This window comes from Mercenaria mercenaria, chromosome 4 (genome assembly GCF_021730395.1).
Source record: "Mercenaria mercenaria strain notata chromosome 4, MADL_Memer_1, whole genome shotgun sequence".
NCBI classification, from domain to species: Eukaryota; Metazoa; Mollusca; class Bivalvia; order Venerida; family Veneridae; genus Mercenaria; species Mercenaria mercenaria.
This window is the reverse complement of record NC_069364.1, coordinates 32,502,597-32,528,151: the sequence shown is the minus strand read 5'-3', so window position 1 is coordinate 32,528,151 and position 25,555 is coordinate 32,502,597. Positions and strand designations below refer to the sequence as shown.

Here is a 25,555-nt window from a genome sequence, read left to right as displayed (position 1 = left end):
CAAAACCACAGGTCATAGGGCTTTTATATTTGGTATGTAGCATTATCTAGTGGTCCTCTACCAAGGTTGTTCAAATTATTCCCCAAGGGTCAAATATGACCCCGCCCTGTGGTCACATGGTTTACATAGACTTATATAGGGAAAACTTTGAAAATCTTCTTGTCCAAAACCACAAGGCATAGAGCCTCAATACTTGGCATGTGACATCATCTAATGGTCCTTTATAAAGATTGTGCCCCTGGGGTGAAAAGAGGCCCCATCCCGGGGGTCCCAAGTTTTACATAGACTTATATAGGAAAAAATCTTCTTGTCGGAAACCAAAAGACCTAGGCCTTTGATGTTTGGTCTTGTGCATTGCCTTTTGGTTCTCTACCAAGATTGTTCAAATTATGCCCCTAGGGTGAAAAGAGGCCCCACCCAAGGGGTTTCAAGATCTACAGGCTTTCTTGTCTGAAACTGCAAGGCCTAGGCTTTTGAATTTTGGTTATGTTGCATTGCCTAGTGGTCCTTTACCAAGATTGTTCAAATTATGCCTCTGGGGTAAAAAGAGGCCCTGCCTAGAGGTCCCAAGTTTTACATAGACTTACATAGGAAAGAATTTTTAAAGATCTTCTTGACTGAAAGTTCAAGGCCTAGTCTTTTGATATTCATTATGTAGCATTGCCTAGTGGCTCTCTAACAAGATTGTTCAAATTATGCCCCAGGGGTGAAAAGAGGCCCCGCCCCGAGGGTCACATTTTTTTTTACTTCAAAAATTATCGTTGTCTAGCCTAAGTTCGTGGATAGCGTAAGTTTGTGCACTCCCCATTACATATGACGTCACACTCCAGCTTTGGCGTACGCTCACAGTTGCCAACAGAAAATCCGTAAGTAAACATAAAACTTTTGTCAGCCGCCAAAAAAAAGTCAAAATATGAGATTTTTATAGGTAATAACACCAATATAAGCCCAAGCATGCAGAAATACCTTGTTTTTACTAATCCCAAATTGTCCATAACTCAAAATCCCCTTAAAAACCATAGAATGACATTTTTATTTCTCAAATATTGTCTGCTTTGCTTACATTTTTACTTGACAGCCTCGTTTTGGTTTTGACAATATTTTGTGAGCACATAAACTGATGACGTCATCTACGAACTTACACGAAAATGAAAGTAGCTTAACTAGTAGACATGCATGTTTTGTTCTGCATAATTCTGGAAGGTTTGACATATTTTTCATGCTTTTTGCATGTCTTTTTAAAGGATATAGATTAAATGTTAAATTGTAAGTATTTGTTTGTTGCTGTTTGATAATTAAATTTAGATATGAAATGGTTGTTTCTTGTATCCACGAACTTTGGCCAGACAAGGATATCTGATCATATTTCCTAGACTGTTTTATTATAATTACCTATCCATTCATGACCTCAAGTAATTAAGGTTCACTTGACTGTAACCTTGACCTACTGATCTACTTTCTTGTTTTTTAATATACAGCCATGAAATTTGGATGACATATTTTTTATTATACAGTTTTGCATACCAATCTTAAAACTGACTTTCAGTGACCATGAATGTGACCTACTGACCTACTTTCTTGTTTTTTAAGATACAGCCTTGAAATTTGGATGACATGTACAGTTTTGCACACTGATCTTAAAACTGATTTTCAGTAACCTTGAATATGACCTACTGACTTACTTTCTTGTTTTTGAAGATACAGCTTTGAAATATGGATGACATGTATACTTTTGCATGCCGGTCTTTAAACAGACTTTCAGTGATCATCAATGTGACCTACTGACCTTTCATGTTTTCTAAGCTACAGCAAAAGGATTTGGACCACCAGTAATATTTTTTACAGATTTCAAAAGTAATCTTGCATAATCTTTACCTTGACCTTCTCTCCTAATTTTCTTGTTTTTAAAGCTTTAGCTAAGAAATTTGTTCAGGCAAACAACTCTACTCAGGTGAGCAATATAGGGCCATCATGGCCCTCTTGTTTTCTTCAGTCAGCCCTTACAGCTGTATTTGTATGTTTTGTCCTTGAGTCAGACCTTACAGCTCTATTAGTATATTTTGTCCTTGAGTGTTAAAACCTTACAGCTGTATAGGTATGTTTTGTCCTTGAGTCAGACCTTACACCTGCACTTGTGTGTTTTGTACTTTGGTCAGACCTTACAGCTGTATTGGTGTGTTTTGTCCTTGAGTCAGACCTTACAGCTGTATTGGTATGTTTTGTCCTTGAGTCAGACCTTACAGCTGTATTGGTATGTTTTGTCCTTGAGTCAGACCTTACAGCCGTATTGATGTGTTTTGTCCTTGAGTCAGACCTTACAGCCATATTGGTATGTTTTGTCCTTGAGTGTTAAGACCTTACAGCTGCACTGGTGTGTTTTGTCCTTGAGTCAGACCTTACAGCCGTATTGGTATGTTTTGTCCTTGAGTGTTAAGACCTTACAGCTGTATTGGTGTGTTTTGTCCTTGAGTCAGACCTTACAGCTGTATTGGTATGTTTTGTTCTTGAGTCAGACCTTACAGCTGTATTGGTATGTTTTGTCCTTGAGTCAGACCTTACAGCCGTATTGGTGTGTTTTGTCCTTGAGTCAGACCTTACAGCTGTATTGGTATGTTTGTCCTTGAGTCAGACCTTACAGCCGTATTGGTATGTTTTGTCCTTGAGTGTTAGGACCTTACAGCTGCATTGACGTGTTTTGTCCTTGAGTCAGACCTTACAGCAATATTGATATGTTTTGTCCTCGAGTCAGACCTTACAGCTGTATTGGTGTGTTTTGTCCTTGAGTGTTAGGACCTTACAGCTGCATTGATGTGTTTTGTCCTTGAGTCAGACCTTACAGCCGTATTGATATGTTTTGTCCTTGAGTCAGACCTTACAGCTGTATTGGTACGTTTTGTCCACGAGTGTTAAGACCTTACAGCTGCACTGGTGTGTATTATCCTTGAGTCAGACATTACAGCTGTATTGGTGTGTTTTGCCCTTGATTAGTCAGACCTTACAGCTGCATTAGTATGTTTTGTCCTTGAGTCAGACCTTACAGCCGTATTGGTATGTTTTGTCCTCGAGTGTTAAGACCTTACAGCTGTATTGGTGTGTTTTGTCCTTGAGTCAGACCTTAGAGCTACTTTGGTGTGTTTTGGTCTTGAGTCAGACCTTACAGGTATTGGATTGTTTTTCCTTGAGTATCTAGACCTTACAGCTACCTTGGTGTAGTTTGTCCTTGAGTATCCAGACCTTACAGCTACTTTGGTGTGTTTTGTCCTTTAGTATCTAGACCTTACAGCTACCTTGGTGTAGTATGTCCTTGAGTATCTAGACCTTACAGCTACCTTGGTATAGTTTGTCCTTGAGTATCCAGACCTTACAGCTACCTTGTTGTAGTTTGTCCTTGAGTATCCAGACCTTACAGCTACTTTGGTGTGTTTTGTCCTTGAGTATCTAGACCTTACAGCTACTTTGGTGTGTTTTGTCCTTCAGTATCTAGACCTTATAGCTACCTTGGTGTAGTTTGTCCTTGAGTATCCAGACCTTACAGCTACTTTGGTGTGTTTTGTCCTTGAGTATCTAGACCTTACAGCTACTTTGGTGTGTTTTGTCACTTTAGTATCTAGACCTTACAGCTACCTTGTTGTGTTTTGTCCTTGAGTATCCAGACCTTACAGCTGCATTGGTGTGTTTTGTCCTTTAGTATCTAGACCTTACAGCTACCTTGTTGTGTTTTGTCCTTGAGTATCCAGACCTTACAGCTACTTTGGTGCGTTTTGTCCTTTAGTATCTAGACCTTACAGCTACTTTGGTGTGTTTTGTCCTTTAGTATCTAGACCTTACAGCTACCTTGTTGTGCTTTGTCCTTGAGTATCCAGACCTTACAGCTGCATTGGAGTGTTTTGTCCTTTAGTATCTAGACATTACATCTACCTTGTTGTGCTTTGTCCTTGAGTATCCAGACCTTACAGCTGCATTGGTGTGTTTTGTCCTTTAGTATCTAGACCTAACAGCTACCTTGTTGTGTTTTGTCCTTGAGTATCCAGACCTTACAGCTGCATTGGTGTGTTTTGTCCTTTAGTATCTAGACCTTACAGCTGCCTTGTTGTGCTTTGTCCTTGAGTATCCAGACCTTACAGCTGCATTGGTATGTTTTGTCCCTGAGTAGTCGGACTCTGTTGCTACTTTAGTATGTTTTATCCTTGAGTATACAAACCTTGTAGTTTTGTCCTTGATTAGTCAGACATTTTAGCTTCACTGGTGTGTTTTATCCTTGATTAGTCAGACCTTGTAGTTTCACTGGTGTGTTTTATCCTTGATTAGTCAGACCTTGTAGCTTCACTGGTGAGTTTTATTCTTGATTAGTCAGACCTTGTAGCTTCACTGGTGTGTTTTATTCTTGATTAGTCAGACCTTGTAGCTTCACTGGTGTGTTTATCCTTGATTAGTCAGACCTTGTAGCTTCACTGCTGTGTTTATCCTTGATTAGTCAGACCTTGTAGCTTCACTGCTGTGTTTTATCCTTGATTAGTCAGACCTTGTAGCTTCACTGGTGTGTTTATCCTTGATTAGTCAGACCTTGTAGCTTCACTGGTGTGTTTATCCTTGATTAGTCAGACCTTGTAGCTTCACTGGTGTGTTTTATCCTTGATTAGTCAGACCTTCTAGCTTCACTGGTGTGTTTTATCCTTGATTAGTCAAACCTTTTCGCTTCACTGGTGTGTTTTATCCTTGATTAGTCAGACCTTGTAGCTTCACTGGTGAGTTTTATCCTTGATCAGTCAGACCTTGTAGCTTCACTGGTGTGTTTTATCCTTGATTAGTCAGGCCTTCTAGCTTCACTGGTGTGTTTTATCCTTGATTAGTCAGACCTTGTAGCTTCACTGGTGTGTTTATCCTTGATTAGTCAGACCTTCTACTTCACTGGTGTGTTTATCCTTGATTAGTCAGACCTTGTAGCTTCACTGGTGAGTTTTATCCTTGATTAGTCAGACCTTGTAGCTTCACTGGTGTGTTTAATCCTTGATTAGTCAGACCTTGTAGCTTCACTGGTGTGTTTTATTCTTGATTAGTCAGACCTTGTAGCTTCACTGGTGTGTTTATCCTTGATTAGTCAGACCTTGTAGCTTCACTGCTGTGTTTTATCCTTGATTAGTCAGACCTTGTAGCTTCACTGGTGTGTTTATCCTTGATTAGTCAGACCTTGTAGCTTCACTGGTGTGTTTATCCTTGATTAGTCAGACCTTCTAGCTTCACTGGTGTGTTTTATCCTTGATTAGTCAGACCTTCTAGCTTCACTGGTGTGTTTTATCCTTGATTAGTCAGACCTTCTCGCTTCACTGGTGTGTTTTATCCTTGATTAGTCAGACCTTGTAGCTTCACTGGTGAGTTTTATCCTTGATCAGTCAGACCTTGTAGCTTCACTGGTGTGTTTTATCCTTGATTAGTCAGGCCTTCTAGCTTCACTGGTGTGTTTTATCCTTGATTAGTCAGACCTTGTAGCTTCACTGGTGTGTTTATCCTTGATTAGTCAGACCTTCTACTTCACTGGTGTGTTTATCCTTGATTAGTCAGACCTTCTACTTCACTGGTGTGTTTATCCTTGATTAGTCAGACCTTGTAGCTTCACTGGTGAGTTTTATCCTTGATTAGTCAGACCTTGTAGCTTCACTGGTGTGTTTAATCCTTGATTAGTCAGACCTTGTAGCTTCACTGGTGTGTTTTATTCTTGATTAGTCAGACCTTGTAGCTTCACTGGTGTGTTTTATCCTTGATTAGTCAGACCTTGTAGCTTCACTAGTGTGTTTATGCTCGATTAGTCAGACCTTGTAGCTTCACTGGTGTGTTTTATCCTTGATTAGTCAGACCTTGTAGCTTCACTGGTGTGTTTTATCCTTTATTAGTCAGACCTTGTAGCTTCACTGGTGTGTTTATCCTTGATCAGTCAGACCTTGTAGCTTCACTGGTGTGTTTATCCTTGATTAGTCAGACCTTCTACTTCACTGGTGTGTTTATCCTTGATTAGTCAGACCTTCTGGCTTCACTGGTGTGTTTATCCTTGATTAGTCAGACCTAGCTTCACTGGTGTGTTTTATCCTTGAGTATCCAGACTCTTTGCTGAACTGGTATGTTTTATCTTTGGGTATCCAGACCCTTTTGCTGCATTGGTTTGTTTTTTCCTTGAGTAGTCAGACTTTGTTGATGTGTTTTGTCCTTGAGCAGGCAAGCTTTTCGTGCCATTTATGTTTGTTCATTGGCAGCCTAATACTGTGGTACCATTGAGCAACCTGTATTTAATCGCATATATGAATGCTTGAAATACAGGAGTGGTGAATATATGAATGATTGAAACACAGGAGTGGCGAATATATGAATGATTGGAACACAGGATTGGTGAATATATGAATAATTGAAACACAGGATTGGTGAATATATGAATGATTGAAACACAGGAGTGGTGAAAATATGAATGCTTGAAACACAGGAGTGATGAATATATGAATGCTTGAAACACAGCATTGGTGAATATATGAATGATTGAAACACATAAATGGTGAATATATGAATGCTTGAAACACAGGAGTGGTGAATATATGAATGATTGGAACACATGATTAGTGAATATATGAATGATTGAAACACAGGAGTGATGAATATCTGAATGCTTGAAACACAGCATTGGTGAATATATGAATGATTGAAACACAGGAGTGGTGAATATATGAATGCTTGAAACACAGGAGTGGTGAATATATGAATGATTGAAACACAGGATTAGTGAATATATGAATGATTGAAACACAGGATTGGTGAAAATATGAATGCTTGAAACACAGGAGTGGTGAAAATATGAATACTTGAAAGACAGGATTGGTGAAAATAAGACCTAGCATGCTAGTTTTCCAGCCTTGATTGTCAAGAAAGGAAATTTATAGATTATGGTTTGACATTTAGCAAATTCATAATATAACAAATTGTGGAGTAACACAACCTGGTGTGGTGGAAAATAATGAAACTTGTCTCCTGAACAGAATGTTTCAGGGAAGCTCTATATAATATTCTTTAGTGAGGTTAACTGTGACATTTAGCTGCAACAATGTGGTCTTTGATAATTATCTTACTTTTCTCTGGAAACAGAAAAGTTGCTTAATGGTTGTCAGGGTTACTCATTATAAATATCAGCCCTATTGTTATGTACTTTCCACACTGCCAAGATGTTATGCAATAATGGATATAAATTCACTGAATAATAATTACAGAGAACTACTAGTTTGCATGGGGATCAAACATTTTTTTCTGATATATCTATTACAGAACTTTGACAGGTTTATATATAATAGCTTGAGGTTCTTTATCAGAAGGTCCATATCATTATATTCAGCTCTTTGTTTCCCTGTGCCTTATTAGAACTAAACATTTATATAATTTTTATTTTAAGGCATGCACTTGGTGATTGCAGACGTCCATTACAGGAGTCGGCTATAATGGTGGAGGAAATTACTCAGCAGCAAATGACAACTCTGGTAATTTGATATGCAACATGTAGCAAAAATAGCTGTATATACAAGTTTATTAAGCCCTTCTCTGATAATCATGTTAGGAAGCCATCCAGCTGTCTTGCAGAAGATCATTAGTTCTATTCAGGCACCCCTCTTAGTTTTGTCTCATGCATGCCAGAGTAAAAAAAGACAGCATAACATAGGCAGAATAATGCCAATTACAGCCTGTTTTACACAACTGGTTTGAAAAAACAGGACATATTATGGAATAGTGTTTGTCCATCAATCTGTCTGTCCCTTAGTCCATGAAATAGTTCATATACTCACACTCAACACTCCTTGTGACTTACCAATATATAAATAATCTTGACTCTCAAATTACCTTCACCTTCAAACTTAAAACCTTAATAAACAACTTTCGATCCTACAGCCAGCATAAATAACCATATATAGATAATTATATTTTGTTTTGGGTTTAACGCCCTTTTTCAACAGTATTTCAGTCATGTAACAGCGGGCAGTTGACATAACCAGTGTTCCTGGATTCTGTACCAGTACACACCTGTTCTTCGCAAGTAACTGCCAACTTCCCCACATGAATTATCAGAGGTGGAGGACAAATGATTTCAGACACAATGTCTTTCATCAAATCATCACAGAGAATATACGCCCCACCTGAGGATCGGACTCACGACCCTGTGATCCGTAGACCAACGCTCTCCCTAATGAGCTAAGCGGGCGGGCTACCATATATTTTGATACTCATATGTTTACATGATTGTAATAAGCCAATTAACCTTAACAGCACATTCTATTGAAAATTGATTGATGGCAATAAAACAATTAACCTGATCTGACATGAATTACCACTGATAAATCATGTAAGTTACATATAGCCCCCTTCGAAGAAGCTGAGGTGTATTGCTTTGCACATTGGGGTCACGTGCATCAGTCTCTCTATTCGTAGAGTGAAGGGTTTCTGCTCATTAACTCGAGAACCAAATGTCCCAGAATCCTCAGACGTGATTGCATGATTGGGCTTATAAAGCAGGTGATCCCTCTTGTTTTAGGGGTTGGTAGGTCAAAGGTCAATGTCATAGTGATCACTGGATGGAAAATGGGAAAACCCATTATGGGAGGCATGTGTGGTTTACAAACCACTCTTGTTATGTAGAGTTCTTGTGTGAACTGCTGAGGTTAATTCAAGCAGTTAGTCAGTTTTACAAAATGGAATTATAGGAAAGTTTTTAAAAAAATCTATACAAACTAGACTAAAGTTACTTGTAAATTTCCACCAATATATGCTGCAGCAGTCTAAGGGGGAAATTTGAATTTTTGACTTAAGACATCTAATAAAATTCCCATGATATACAGCTGATGTACTTAACAATTAACGTGCCAACTTACCAAATTGCAATTTATGAAATTAGTCTTCATATAATTTCTTTCATTGTTCCTTGGCAGGAATTCTACCAAGGATGGCTGTCTCGATTACTGAAAACCATGGCCCCAGTTTGCGGGACTTATAAGTATTTTTGAGGACATTTTGAATGTTTGGTTTCAAAATAATTTCACACAATCTTTTTCTTGGGTGATCATCTACTAATCCCCAATGATAACGTGATTTCTGCAGTAACGAGAGGACAAGTTAGTATCACTGATCAAAATAATCTCTTAACCAAAGTTATATTTTAAAGAACATGAATAAATTTCCTACCATAATAATATATGAGATTTAAACATAGCCTAACACATGACTAATGAAAATTGTTAAATTATCATGTAGTTGACAATAATGATAGATATCCTGTAATTACAAACACTAAGGAAAATAAGAATTCTCAGACAGTCCAGATAATCAAAAGGTGATTATGATTGAAATCTATATAGTTTTAGGATACATGTATGTTGCCATATGATAGGCTATATTTTAGATTTACAGCAAAAGTTGCTTCAATATTATCTCATATTATTCATAGATTTATTTTGGTTAAGAGATTATTTTGATCATGTGATTCCCCATAGTGAAATACTAGTATTTGTTTCATTTTTACCTATCCACTATCCACTGTCCAGTTAGTATACTGCAACATAGCTCAATCGGGTAAAATGCAGATAACAAGTGGATATAAGCAAATCGTTTTGTGAGTTCAAATCCACAAGAGGATTTTTTTTTCAGATTTTTTGGTTTGTTTTCCCTGTTCGTCCCATATTTTCGTTCCTTTCTTTGATGGTTTGTATTTACATATATGTCTTTATTATGCCCCCCTTCGAAGAAGGAGGGGTATATTGTTTTGCAGATGTTGGTCGGTCTGTCGGTCTGTATATCTTTCGGTCGGTCTGTATGTAGACCAATCCGTTTCCGAATGATAACTCAAGAACGCTTGGGCCTAGAATCATGAAAGTTGATAGGGAGGTTGGTCATAACCAGCAGATGACCCCTATTGATTTTGAGATCAGTATGTCAAAGGTCAAGGTAACAGTGACCCTGAACAGTAAAACGGTTTCCGGATGATAACTCAAGAACGCTTGGGCCTAAGATCATGAATATTGATAGGGAAGTTGGTCATGACCAGCAGATGACCCTTATTGCTTTTGAGGTCAGTGTGTCAAAGTTCAAGGTCACAGTGACCAGGAACAATAAAATGGTTTCCAGGCAATAATTCAAGAACGCTTAGGCCTATTGTCAAGAAAATTGATAGTGAGGTTGGTCATGACCAGTAGATGACCCCTATTGATGTTGAGGTCATTAGGTCAAAGCTCAAGGTCACATTTGCCAGGAACAGTTAAACGGTTTATGATCTTGTCCAAACCAACAGGGCCTAGGGCTTTGATATTTGGTATGTAGTGGTCCTGTACCAAGATTGTTCAGATTATTTCCCTGGGGTCAAATATGACCCCACCCCAGGGGTCACATTATGTATATAGACTTATATAGGATAAAACTTTGAAAAACCTCTTGTCCAAAACCACAGATCCTAGGGCTTTGATATTTTGTATATGACATCATCTAGTGGTCCTCTACTAAGTTTTTCCAAATTATTCCCCTAGGGTTAAATATGGCCCCGCCCTGGGGGTCACATGGTTTACATAGACTTATATAGGGAAAAACTTTGAAAATCTTCTTGTCCAAACCACAAAGCCTAGGGCTTTGATATTTGTAATGTAGCATCATCTAGTGGTTCTCTACCAAGTTTGTTCAAATTATCCCTCTAGGGTCAAATATGGCCCCACCTCGGGGGTCACATGGTTCATATAGACTTGTATAGGGAAAAACTTAGAATCTTCATGTCTACAACCTACATCATTCAAATTTGGATCACATGTATTATTTTAAGTGGCAAGATGAACCTTGATGTGAGTTGACCTTGATCTTGACCTAGTGACCTACTTTCACATTTCTGTAGCTACAGCCTTCAAATTTGGACCACATGCATAGTTTTGTGTCCGGAAATAAAATTTGACCTTGATTTTGACCCAGTGACCTACTTTCACATTTCTCAAGCTACAGCCTTCAAATTTGGACCACATGCATAGCTTTGTGTACCGAAACAAACTTTGACATTGTTAATGACCTAGTGACCTACTTTCACATTTTTGAAGGTACAGGCTTCAAATTTGGACCACATGCATAGTTTTGTGTTTCGAAATAAAATTTGACCTTGAGTTTGACCTAGTGACCTACTTTCACATTTCTCAAGCTACAGCCTTCAAATTTGGACCACTTGCGTAGCTTTGTGTACCGAAATGAACTTTGATGTTGAGATTGACCTATTGACCTACTTTGACTTTTCTGAAGCTACAGGCTTCAAATTTGGACTGCCTGCATATATTTGTGTTCTGAACTGAAATTTGACATTGATTTTTACCTAGTATCTACTTTCACATTTCTCAAGCTACAGCCTCCAAATTTGAAGCACATGCATAGTTCTGTCTACCGAAATGAACTTTGACCTTGAAAATGATCTAGTGACCTACTTTCACACTTCTTAAGCCACAGTTTTCAAATTTGGACCACATGCACAGTGTTTTGAACCGAAATGAAATTTAACCTTGATTTTGATCTTGAGCTAGTCTTAAAATTTGGAACATTAAAAAATGGCTCAATGGTCAGAAACCAAGGTCACTCTGTGATCTCTTGTTAGGTTAATAGGTTAAAGGTCAAGGTCAGATTGGACCAGAACAGTAGAAGTTTTGTTTACAGTGAGCTTATAATTTCTGTTCCTTGTGCAATTACTGAATGCATCAAGGGGGGCATTTCGTGTTCGACGAGCTCTTGTATAACATAATATTATGTTCTTTATTCACTTAAGTGCATGCATTTAATTAATATCATCTTTGATAGAATGCTGAACCTTTCTCATCTTCCAGTTTGATTTAAATATTTCTCTGTCATGTTGTAACAGAGCACTTGAAGGAAAAATGAAATAAAAATTAAATGTTGATGCTGAGTTTCGAACCCACATGGCAAAAGATCTGTTTAACATGAACAGTATGCTTTACCTCTGAGTTAATTTGTTATTTGGTACTAAAACTAGAAATATTTAGGTTTTAACATGTTAGAAAAATGTTGAATTCCCTATTGCCCATTTTAATTAATCTATTTATAGTCAGGTTTGTAAACATCAAGTATTAGCAATTAGGAGTGACCTGTCGTTTTTATTTTTAGATTTGTATTTTCCAGACTGTTCCATTTATTAAATAAGGGATTGAAAGATATTTGACGTTTTTAAAAGTATAAATACATTTCAAATAATGTACAAACTAAAACTGCATCGGTAGCTCAGTTGGTACAGATGAGGAATTTTGTTAGTTAGTGATTTAACTTTTGCGATTAAGAGGCTGTGGGTTCGAATCCCACACTGTGCGATTTGTTTTATAATTGAATTTGTTTTATTTACATTTTCATGTCTTTTTTTTATTACAATTTATTTCATCATTTCAATTTCATTTTTTATTTCATTCGTACAATTTCAATATATTCTATACATTTCAAACACACGCGTCCAATGGAGCATCTTCACAGTTGCTGTTGGTGTAACTGTTAGTTTCCTCCGAATCAGTGTCATCAGCCAGCTGAGTGACCAAATTGTTAAGAGCTTTGTCAACCATGCTGAATAATTCACAATCAAGAAGATATTTGAAAAACCTATATTATATTCGAAAATAGCAAAAGGATACAAGTAATGCGATTCAAATACATGTTTAACATTATCATCATTTTAAAACGTATGTTAGCAAAATATAAAATGAAAAAAAAAATATAAAATGAAAAAATAAAATTGATCTCCGTCGGAATTCGAACTCAAATAAGTTAGATTCTAAAGCCATCACGCTTACCACTGCACCAATGCGTCTTATTGACGAAGAAGACAGTCTTTTAAATATCTATTATAAAAGTAAGTTATAAAAAGTAGGGTACCCCTTTACTGAAGTGGATTATTCCAGTAACCTTTCAAATCTATTAATAAAAGCGACAGGTCACTCCTAAATGCTAGTAATTGTTGGTGGATAGTACCAATTAAAATCAATAGACCCAAACAAACATGTTTGAGCTGTAGAACTCAGGTGAATGATCTAAGGCCATCATGCCCCTCTTGTTGATATTCTTGTCCCTGTATTTGCCTCAAAATGTATTGGCTATAGCACTTGCAGTCTGTTGTGACTTGTGGGTTATGTGTCGTAGGGCGCCCCACAGGGTCTCGCTGGTTCAGTGGGGGGGAATTGGGGTTTTAGCTCGGGTAGTGCCCCTGTGGGTTCCTTTTCCGCATTTAAACAACAAGCTGCCCAGTGACAGGGGGGTCAGCCCAAGACTGTAGGGCTTACACAGTTATGTTGATTGATAACAGTTCTTAAAGTTTCTATAAATTTATTCTGTGTTCTATTCAGCAATAACAATAACAATGATATAACATTAAGTCACAATTTTCTCTTGTACTATTCTTAAAGTCCGCCAAGTTGTTTTAATTATTTGTATTCCTGTGTTTTACTATTTTCCTATATGTTTCAATGTATTCCAATGTTCCATATATTTGAGTGTGGCAGACTGTTATACAAGTCTTAAATTATGCCACTGTGGCTAAGTTATGCCACTCAAACAATACAAGTCTTTCTTTCCTAAAGTCTAAAAATCAAGTCCCCTCAAAATAAAAAATCTAACATTTTATTTAAGTTTCTGCCAAAAACAATAACCAATCTGATAGTAATGGGTGTACCCTAAAATTATTATCCAATGAAATTCTAGATTAAAAACAATGCTTATCTGACAGATAAGTAAATCTTGAGAATTTCTTAAAATGCCTAAAGTTGTCAATGAAAGTTGACACATATTATCAAACAATAAAAGTGCTAAAACATCTAAGATTGTCCAGAAGCCAAATTGATTAAAGTCCTTTTAAGATGAAATATTTGTCTACATTTTATCAAAACAGAATCAGCTTTATCATAGTAAAAAATTTAACAACAAAAAGATAAATTCCTGCCCACAGGAAAAGTAGTATTTCCTGCATTTACACTTTTGATAACAAATTGAAATAATTCTTTACTGTAACAACAATTTAATGTAAAGAAATCAGAATAGCATTTTAAAGAACTAATATAGATACTGATATTGTAATTCATACATAAACAAGCATTTCTATAATAATTATAATTTGAAAACCTGATGTTTGAAATAAAACCTAAAATAAGCCAAAAGAATTTGACCTTAAAATTTACAGTATCACATATGTAAAAACTCGTTTTAGAATGTCTTCGTTTCCCTATTGTTTCAGCTGTATAGAGCATCAGACGTAGCCACAATGAGGGGGGCTAAACTTATTGGAGTAGAAGATATACTCTTCCTAATGAAGAAGGACAAGGTATTATAGGATTCAATTATTAGCTCACCTGTCACATAGTGACAATGTGAGCTTTTGTGGTCGCATAGCGTCCGTCGTGCATGCGTAAACTTTTGCTTGTGACCACTCTAGAGGTCACATTTTTCGTGGGATCTTTATGAAAGTTGGTCAGAATGTTGATCATTGATGATATCTAAGTCAAGTTTGAAACTGGGTCACGTGCAATCCAAAACTAGGTCAGTAGGTCTAAAAATAGAAAATCCTTGTGACCTCCCTAGAGGTCATATTTTTCAATGGATCTTCATGAAAATTGGTCAGAATGTTCACCTTGATGATATCTAGGTCAAGTTCGAAACTGGGTCACGTGCGGTCCAAAACTAGAGTCTAGAGTCGATGTTTATCATGGGATCTGTATGAAAGTTGGTCTGAATATTCATCTTGATGATATCTAGATCAAGTTTGAAACTGGGTCAACTGCAGTCAAAAACTAGGTCAGTAGGTCTAAAAATAGAAAAAACTTGTGACTTCACCAGAGGCCATATTTTTCAATGGATCTTCATGAAAATTGGTCAGAATTTTCACCTTGATGATATCTAGGTCAAGTTCAAAACTGGGTCAACTGGTCAAAAACTAGGTCAGTAGGTCTAAAAGTGAAAAACCTTGTGACCTCTCTAGAGGCCATATTTTTCAATGGATCTTCATGAAAATTGGTCAGAATGTTCACCTTGATGATATCTAGGTCAGATTTGAAACTGGGTCACGTGCGGTCAAAAACTAGGTCAGTAGGTCTAAAATAGAAAAACCTTGTGACCTCTCTAGAGTCCATTCTTTTCAATGTATCTTCATGAATATTGGTCAGAATGTTCATTTTGATGATATCTAGTTCAAGTTCGAACTGAGATCAAATCAAAAACTAGGTCAGTAGGTCAAATAATAGAAAAACGTTGTGACCTCTCTAGAGGCGATATTTTTCATGGGATCTGTATGAAAGTTGGTCTGAATATTCATCTTGTTGATATCTAGGTCAAGTTCGAAACTTGGTCAACTGCAGTCAAAAACTAGGTCAGTAGGTCTACGTCGTCCTTGTGTCCATTCATAAACTTTTGCTTGTGACCACTCTAGTTTAAGATCCAGCCTTGAAATTTGAATGACATGTACAGTTTTGCACACCAATCTTTAAACAGTCTTTCAGTGACCATAAATGTGACCTACTGTTCTACTTTCCAATATTTTAGCATCAGTTTGCCATTTGAAACATGTGGTTCAGTATACTCAGGTGAGCGATTCAGGGTCATCATGACCCTCTTGTTTTTTCTGGTGTTCATACAACCCCTGTGAAATGAAACGTTACTGTTCATGAACAGTTCATGAACAGAGCATGCATAATTCGTGAATGGACTTCATGAACACTTCATGAATTGTTCGTGAAGATAAAATGGCTAAAATTCTTGAAACATTCTTAAATACCATGTTCATGAACAGTGCATGAAAAGTGAAAGATGACTTCAAGAACTAATGTACATGAACAGATCATGAATAGTTTTTGATATTTTGTTGAACATGACTAGTTCATGAACTTCATGCTATAAGTTTTTATTGTGCATTTTATCTTCATAAACTAGCAGTGAACTGTTCATGAACATGATTCTTCATTAGTTCATAAATTACCTATCGTGAGTAATGTATGAAAGATTCAAGAAATTTACATCATAATTGTTCCTTTAACCTTTTATCATGTACAATTCAAGAACTCTTTATGATTCATTAGTAGTTCGTGAACTCTTCATGAACACTTTTTAAGGACAGTTCATGTCCAAAAATTGATGAACACAAATCAAGAACTGTTGAAGGTTAGTTCATGAACAGTTCTTTGATGGTTTGAAGTGTTCATGATTTCAAGAACTGCATTTTGCAGGGGATGTGTAAAACCCTACCAAATAATCTACTCAATGATAAATGTATGCATTGATATTTTTGTATGGTTCATTGACATTATTCCACGGTTATTGTAGCTGCCTTACAAGTATAGACTTTTTGTACCATGTGCAGTAGATATCAAACAGAAATTCTCATTGTTGTACACTACTACTGTAAGTAACTATCATGTTAAATAATGTAGATATGGTTTGTTGACCTCAACAGGGGCCATGTTCCAACTTCATTTGGGTTTTTTTAGCTCACCTGTCACAAAGTGACAAGGTGAGCTTTTGTGTTCGCGCAGCGTCCGTCCGTCCATCCGTGCGTAAACTTTTGCTTGTGACCACTCTAGAGGTCACATTTTTCATGGGGTCTTTATGAAAATTGGTCAGAATGTTCACCTTGATGATATCTAGGTCAGGTTCAAAACTGGGTCACGTGCCTTCAAAAACTAGGTCAGTAGGTCAAATAATAGAAAAACCTTGTGACTCTCTAGAGGCCATATTTTACATGGAATCTGTATGAAAGTTGGTCTGAATGTTCATCTTGATGATATCTAGATCAAGTTCGAAACTGGGTCACATGCGTTCAAAAACTAGGCCAGTAGGTCTAAAAATAGAAAAACCTTGTGACCTCTCTAGAGGCCATACTTGTGAATGGACCTTCATAAAAATTGGTCATAATGTTCACCTTGATGATATCTAGGTCAAATTTGAAACTGGGTCACGTGCCATCAATAACTAGGTCAGTAGATCAAATAAGAGAAAAACCTTGTGACCTCTCTAGAGGCCATATTTTTCATGGGATCTGTATGAAAGGTGGTCTGAATGTTCATCTTGATGATATCTAGGTCAAGTTCGAAACTGGGTCAACTGCGGTCAAAAATTAGGTCAGTAGGTCTAAAAATGGAAAAACCTTTTGACCTCTTTAGAGGCCATATTTTTTAATGGATCTTCATGAAAATTGGTCAGAATGTTTACTTTGATGATATCTAGGTCAGATTCGAAACTGGGTCATGTGCCCTTGATAACTAGGTCAGTAGGTAAAATAAAACAAAAACCTTGTGACCTCTCTAGAGGCCATATTTTTCATGGGATCTGTATGAAAGTTAACCTGAATGTTCATCTTGATGATATCTAGGTTAACATCAAAACTGGGTCAACTGCGATCAAAAACTAGGTCAGTAGGTCTAAAAATAGAAAAACCTTGTGACCTCTCTAGAGGCTATACTTTTGAATGGATCTTCATGAAAATTGGTGAGAATGTTCACCTTGATGATATCTAGGTCAAGTTTGAAACTGGGTCACGTGCCTTCAATAACTAGGTCAGTAGGTCAAATTTTAAAAAACCTTGTGACCTCTCTAGAGGCCATATTTTTCAATGGATCTTCATGAAAATTGGTCAGAATTTTTATCTCGATGATATCTAGGTCAAGTTCAAAACTGGGTCACATGAGCTCAAAAACTAGGTCACTATGTTGAATAATAGAAAAAAACAACGTCATACTCAGTTCAAAACTGGGTCATGTGGGGGACAGGTGAGCAATTCAGGACCATCATGGTCCTCTTGTTTACAATGCCTGTACCGATTGATCCAAGTAATCTGTTACATTGTTTTTCCTGAATTGCCACTTTATTTCGTAACATTCAGATATAAATCAAGCTGTCAGAGGGTGGTAGTAAGATCTTCTTAAAATTTTAAGACGTCTTTAACAATCGAAATATGTAAAAAAGTCTGGCAAAATTACATTTGCGAATTTTTTTTTGAGTCATTATGATCCCTTGATGTCCGGTGTCCGCCGTCTGTCTGTCGTCTGTCTGTCTGTCATCTGTCAACATTTGGCTTGTGTATGCGATAGAGGCTGTATTTTTCAATTGATCTTCATGAAATTAGTTCAGAAAGATTGCCGCAATGAAATCTAGTTCAGGTCTGAATATGTGTCATCTGGGATCAAAAACAAGGTCACTAAGTTAAATCAAAGAATAACCTTGTGTATTCAATAGGGACTGCATTTTATAAGGGGTCTTCATGAAATTTGATCAGAATGTTTGTCTGGATTAAATATAGGTCAAATTTAAATATAGGTCATCTTGGATCAAAAACTAGGTCACCCGGTCAAATCAAAGAAAAACCTTGTGTAGCAATAGGGGCAGCATTTTACATTGGATGTTCATAAAATTTAGTCAGAATGGTTGCCTTGATAAATCTAGGTCAAGATCGAATACGGGCCAAAAACTAGGTTGCTAGGTCAAATCAAAGAAAAACCTTGTGTATGCAATAGGGACTGCATTTTACACTGGATTTTCATGAAATTTTATCACAACGTTTTTCTGGATGAAATCGAGGTCAGTTTCGATTATGGGTCATCTGGGGTCAAAAACTAGGTCACACGGTCAAATTCAAGAAAAACCTTGTGTATGCAATAGTGGCTGCATTTTAAACTGGATATTCATGAAATTTTATCAGAATGTTTGTTTTGATGAAATCTAGGTTGAGTTCAAATAGGGGACATCTGGGATCAAAACTAGGTCACCCAGTAAAGTCAAAGAAAAACTTTGTGAATGCAATAGGGGCTACATTTTAGGCAGGGTGTTCATGAAATTTGATCAAAATGTTTGTTTTGTTGAAATCTAGGTTAAGTTCAAATATGGGTCATGTTGGGTCAAAAACTAGGACCCGCCCACTTAGCACAGTAGGGAGAGCGTTGGTCTACCGATCGTGGGGTCGCAAGTTCGATTCTCGAGCGGGACGTATGTTCTCCATGACGATTTGATAAAAGACATTGGGTCTGAAATCATTCATCCTCCACCTCTGATAATTCATGTGGGGAAGTTGGCAGTTACTTTCGGAGAACAGGTTTGTACTGGTACAGAATCCAGGAACACTGGTTAGGTTAACTGCCCGCCATTACATAACTGAAATACTGTTGAAAAACTCAAAACAAAACAAAACAGAAAAAACAAAAACTAGGTCACCTGGTCAAATCAAAGAATAACCTTGTGTATGCAATAGGGGCTACATTTTCAGTGAATCTTTATGAAATTTGATCAAAATGTTTGTCTTAATGAAAGTTAGATAGAGTACAAATATGGGTTATGTTGGGTCAAAAACTTGGTCAGCTGGTCAAATGAAAGAAATAGCAGATGACCCCTATTGATTTTGAGGTCAACGGTCAAGGTCACATTGACCCAGAACAGTAGAACTTTTTTGCCAAATAACTAGAAAATGCTTCGGTCTAAGATCACATTTGATACGGAGGTCACTTATGACTGGTAAATGACCCATAATTGTTGATTTTAGGTCAGTGGGTCAAACTTTCAGTGCACAGTGACCAAATAATTTCTGTTCCTTGTGCAGTTACTGAATGCATCAAGGGGGGCATTTCGTGTTCTACATAGTGATGGGCAAATCGGTTAGATTTGCCAACCGATTAATCGGCATAATCGGTCAAGCCAACCGATTCGATTAATCGGATATAAGGCCAGCATTTTTTAATTTTCTGGTTTACGGGAGCGCCGACCCTTTTTTTGACAAAACAAAATAAAAATAAAAGTCATTTTCAGTACTTTAATTTTCATTTTACCCGCCGACCGTCCATAATTGCTACTGCCAAAAATAAAAGTTTAACTGTAAGGTAGAGGTTTTTAATCAGGATCAGCAGACGCATGAAAAATGGCAGCCTGCATGAATGTAAACTGTGTGAAATTAAATAGGAAAAATATACAAGTTAACAGACAATAATCTTTGGAATAAGTTTGCAGAGATAACAAGTATTGTAAAGAAATTGGATCTGAGTAGAATTTACAGCACTGAAAGCTCAACATAAGGAATAATCACATACGAAAAATGACCTTCAGTTCACTATCAACGCTGTCCAGATGTTGAAAAATCTGGCATATCACATGTACGAGATTTGTTGTCTGTACTGGTTTCCCAGTAGTTTCCGGACCAGAATTGCTATTTTTTGCCAGTAACATTCAAACAAAACGTAGTAGAAACATAAAATTTTCACAGAAAAAAGCTAGGTTCTTCGTCAACACCATGCAAAATTCGTATTACACTTGCGTTCATTAACACAAATGTAGACGAGGCCTCGAAAGGGGCAATTAATTCCATTAATATCTCCGTTAGTCCGTGTAGTTTTCCGGACCTTTCATTGTAACAGTTGTAACATTTCTGTAAAAGCAAACATTTCCGATTTTGTTATATATATTCAAAATTAAAACATAATTCTAAGGCGTGATGATGATTTGAAAAGTATATTTCAAGAATTTAACAAATACAAGATTTATAATACACTCATTACAGTTAGTCTAATTACGTTTGAATGACGTTTGGAAAGTCACACGTATTTACCGGACTGGTAATATAACAAAGAAGAAATTAAGAACTTTTTATATAATTAACAACTTTCTATATAAAAAAAAGAATAAGACAGGTCTCAAAATTGGTAGTCTAACGCCCTGACCACACGGGCATAGACACTGCTGCTAAACATTTGATTGATAGACGGTATCGTAGGTAAATCCCTGTCTATTTTGGTTCCTATTTTTAATTGATAATTTAATGCCGTAGTATTATAGTATAGTGAATAGGTCGATGTTTTTCTGACTTTCATTGTTTTATTTTATTACTATCGGAATGTTTTTACTGTATCGTCTGTAAATGGGAGCATCAATTGACTGATGTTTACCTTCAAGGGGCCTCAATTTCTGCGCATGCATACTGTAACTGGAATTCCCCTGCAGTTGACAACCTCTTGTGTAAACATTACATCAAAGTAAGTTAAAACAACCGGGATATTCAAATAATAAATAAGTTTGGTAATGCTAGGTTTTCGCTGCTATGTAAAGTCAACAAAGGTCTAGATGATATGATATTGTTACCCAGATGCTTTATGAAGGCGTAAAGTCTATATAGCACGAAATGTAAAAGGTCCGGAAAACTACTTGGGTCCGGAAACTACTGAGAAACCAGTATATTATAATTGGACAACGATCAAATTCATGTGGGACTGTCAGAAAAATACCACAATTGATAAAAAGGAAAGAAACCAAAGAAATGACAAAATGGAAAAGCAAAAGTGAGTATCAACTTGCTAAACACATTTTTTTTTTACTTTGAAGTCTTTGGGTTAGAGAAGAAAAAATAACTAATACCACAATATTCAGTAGTTTTGTTCAAAACAAAGTGCAATTTCAATGTAAAATGACACGTACATGTCCCTGCAAATGCTTGACAAAGCTACATGTGATAAAAAATTCAAACTACATGTACATGTAGTCAAAATAAATGGACAGTCAGATTAATGGTTGTTTAATATGTTTGACAGGCGATCAAATCCGAGTGGAGATATTAATTGCCCATATGCAGTGATTGGGAAAGAAATTTTGTCCATGGGACAATGGCTCGTCATACACAATAAATTATGTGACATTTATAAATCTTATGTGACATTCAGAAATTTCTATGGGACAATTGCGACTTGTAAACTAAGAACTGGCATTGTAGTATGTACACATTTCATATTAAAGAAGCTCTCAGTAAAAAGCAAATATAGTAACTAAAACTGTAACAGCTTGTCAATAAAGAAAATTATTGAAAACTGACAAAAAATGGAAGTCTAGAATAAAATACGATGTTAAAACATGTTTTTAAACACTGGAAGCACTTTGAATCTGCACACTGAATACATTCATTTGTGTAAGATTTGCACTATTAAATAGTTTCATCCTTTTGCATTCAATACAATTTAGACATATGACACAGGGCTCATCAGCACTTAAACTTATGAGACATTTTTCATTTTTATGTGAGTATGGCTCATGTCTCATGGGTTTCCCAGTCACTGCATATGAAAAGATTATCTCAATATTTCCTAGGATCGTGTCAAATTAGTTTGACTAAAGTTCTAGCTGCAGGTACTGTAACTCAAAAGATAATTATCAAACATGAAACTCCCAGCAATATTCTCATGAGTCCTGTTCACTTGAAGAAGTTGAAGTATACCAATAAAATCTGTAAGAAGACCCTTTGAAAGTATGTTTGGGACAAACATTCAGACACGATATGTCACAATTGTGCCTTTGACACTGAGGAACACATAATGACATATCCAGTAATAAATGTTTTTTTGGACTCCTAACTTACTAAGTCCAAGTCCCATCTCAGTAAGGAGTCTTATAAATCTCCGATACTGTTGTTTGAACATCAACAGATAAGGTTGTTACTTCATGTACTTTGTACACATTTTAGCTGAACCAAATTTCAGATTGTTTTGGCTTGTTGTACAATATAGGTCGCACTGACAATCGGCAAAACATAAAACAATATTCAAGTCAGTGAAACTTAACCAAAACAATTTAATTTTAAAGCCAGTACATGTGCATTTATAATTTCTATCACTTCGAATTTTGGCTTTCTAGTATGACAATGCCTGTCTTTTAAGACTTTGCGTCTCCGGCCAATTAATATGCATATATGAAGGATGCAGACCTAAAGAAGTCATTGCATTTCCCCATTTTAATAACAGTTTTTATCCATGTTTATATAATAAACATTATGCAAAGTTCTTATGATATGTCAATTGTGGTATCTGTATAGTTTATGAAAAATGTTTCCATAAGTCTATTTTTACTACAAAATAGATACATACAAAACACAAATAATACATATCCTTGGTGACTTTGAAAATGGCATTATTCATACAAGCTACACATAAAGAAAACAACAGTATACTGAGATGATGAGATATAAATCAGTTCAGAATAGTTCATTTGTGAGTGTGTATGCAATTTAAGCTTGCAAGCTTTCGTTTTCTGTGGTGTACAAAAAATAAAAAAATTGCATCCTTTTGGACGTTTTATTTTTATTTATTTGGTCGACTCCTCAAAATTGGGATTTTTATTTTTATTTTTATTTGTCCCCCCCGACCCAGACTTTTTGAAAAATCTCCCGTAAACCAGAAAATAAAAAAATGCTGGCCTAATCAGATAATCGGTTACTCTAGTTGCATATTTATAAGTTCACCTCACAGTGTATGTTTTTATGTCATTTCTTAAGAAATGATCTTCACAGACATCAAATATCCTATTTCTATTGTATCCCTTCATAAACACAAGTAAGTTAACAGCATAAAAGTAAAATATTTGCGAAGATAGTAAACTTCAAATCAAGTACTCGTCTTAATTTCACCAGGGACTTATCCAGTGATATTGTGTTATTAAATTATTTGGAGCAAAAAAAGTATGCACGGTTTATTAATTCTTAGCTAACAACTGGATTTCAGTCCCACAAAATAAGATATTGAAAATACCTTTGCTAATATGCTTGCCTAAGTCTTACGGCATGTTATGCATATTGCCATACTAATGTCAAGAGATTAGGTTGATGGTTTTCCCGGCTTAATTTTGTATATGCCATATATCTTCCAAAATCTGGGTGTTTACAGAAGACCTCACTTTGGAGGAAGTCATTTTTACGTACAGTAGTTTCCCTTGGCTAATTGCCCCCAAAGAACCGTAAATACCAGAAAGAAAAAGGTCAGAAACAACTAAATTATCCTTTTAGGATGCCAAGTAATTAATCGGTCAGGGAAAAGCGAAGTCGGCGATCGCGCTCATGAATGCAACGCCGACGATTATTCGATTGTCGCCGATTGTCGGCCCATCACTAGTTCTACAAGTTCTTGTTCACAGGTAAAGTCTAAACAGATCTTTTAAGAATGTCTGGTATTGAAAATGGCTGATATTTTACAATGGAAAATACCTCACCAAAATCATTTTTGATGATAGGTTCTTATATGACTAGCAATGCTTAAGTCATCACAATAATATTATGTTGATGTCATGTCAGCGTGATATCTATAATTATCGCATAGTGCGGCAATTTTCCTTTGATCTTTGCAGCATGTTATACATAGTAACACACATTATTACTATAAAACTGTGCTGATATCTTACAAAACTGTTGCGATATATATCAACACGGAAATCTCTATGGAGTTTCATAAGAAAAAAAGTGTTCTGATATATATCAGCACAGTAAAACTGTTCCGATATATATCGGAACACTTTTTCTCTATTGAGGTCCTATCAAGGGAGTATAATTTTTTCCTTTCAAAGAAAAGATGATTTTAGCTCCAATTTACAGTTCACAGAGAAAGAATTGTCATAAACACCTACTTATAAAGTAAAAGAATAAATAAACTAGAATATTTCAAAAACTTGATAGTTATTGCCAAATTCAGAAATACATGAAATATATGAAATTCTGAGATTTCTCAAATGTTTCTTTTTCTTTGATTTTTTTACAAACAAAACAACAAGTTTTACAATATGTCTGGCCAATGAAATGCAAAGATTTAAAACCAATGCAGAAATTTGTTGGGTACTTTTATCTGGGGAACACATTTTCTAAAACAGAATTTTTAGTGTTTCAGTCAGCGAGGCGCAGAAAGGGAATCAAAATAGTAAAAATAATAATAAACAAATTTAAACGAAAATAATATATAAATTTTAATGATAAACTATGCGATAAAACAGTTATAATATGTAGTGCTCGTGTGTTACCAGGATATATCAGAGCTAGGGGTACATCTCGTTATTTTTCTCTTCACATATCTGTCTCGGCCTACCGGCCTCGACGATATGTGCAGAGAAAAATACCCTCGATGTACCCCTAGCTCTGATATATCCTGGTAACACACTCTCACACATACTATAGCTATTACATAGTGCTTTCAAATTTGATTGAATATTTTACTTAATACAATGTTTAAAACAAAATGCCATATTGCACAACAGTGTTGGTTATTCGCTTAATAGAATAATGTGCCATCATTTTCACCCAATTTGAACTCTTCTACAAGATGTTTTTCCATTTCCAGTCCTGGCATGTATAAACAAAGGAGTATGACAACCTATCATTTGGTGCCGTGCATGCACAAAGAAACAGTTCTGTCATAACTGATCTAAATTTTACAATAAAAGACATATTAGAATCAAAGATGGTTTTGCTATAAATTATTTCTTAATTCAAAACTGATCAAGATATTTTGAAAATTCTTATTCTTATTTCCGACTCCTGGGTTCTTTAGAAAGATGTATTATATCAATGATACTGTCAAATTTTTAAAGAGATATTAGGAGAAAACTTAATGACGAAAAAGTTGGATCAGTTTCAGTATGCAAGAAATTGTTAATTTATAATTTAAAACATCATCTTAACATCATGATATTTATTTTTATATTGACAGCATGAATTGTTCCCCCACTATTTCATTTTTAACAAACACTCCCATTTCTCAGATTTTAC

The 25,555-nt window shown here is 36.0% G+C and overlaps 1 protein-coding gene across 1 annotated transcript in view; it reads left to right on the top strand.

The window, feature by feature from the left end:
• Positions 1 to 25,555, top strand: part of LOC123551405 (transcription initiation protein SPT3 homolog) — a 138,121-nt gene that overhangs the window by 59,612 nt on the left and 52,954 nt on the right. The window contains exons 3-4 of the mRNA XM_045340324.2: positions 7,424 to 7,508; positions 14,258 to 14,344. Of these exons, the coding sequence (XP_045196259.2) occupies positions 7,424 to 7,508; positions 14,258 to 14,344 (172 nt within the window). The remainder of the gene's footprint in view (positions 1 to 7,423; positions 7,509 to 14,257; positions 14,345 to 25,555) is intronic.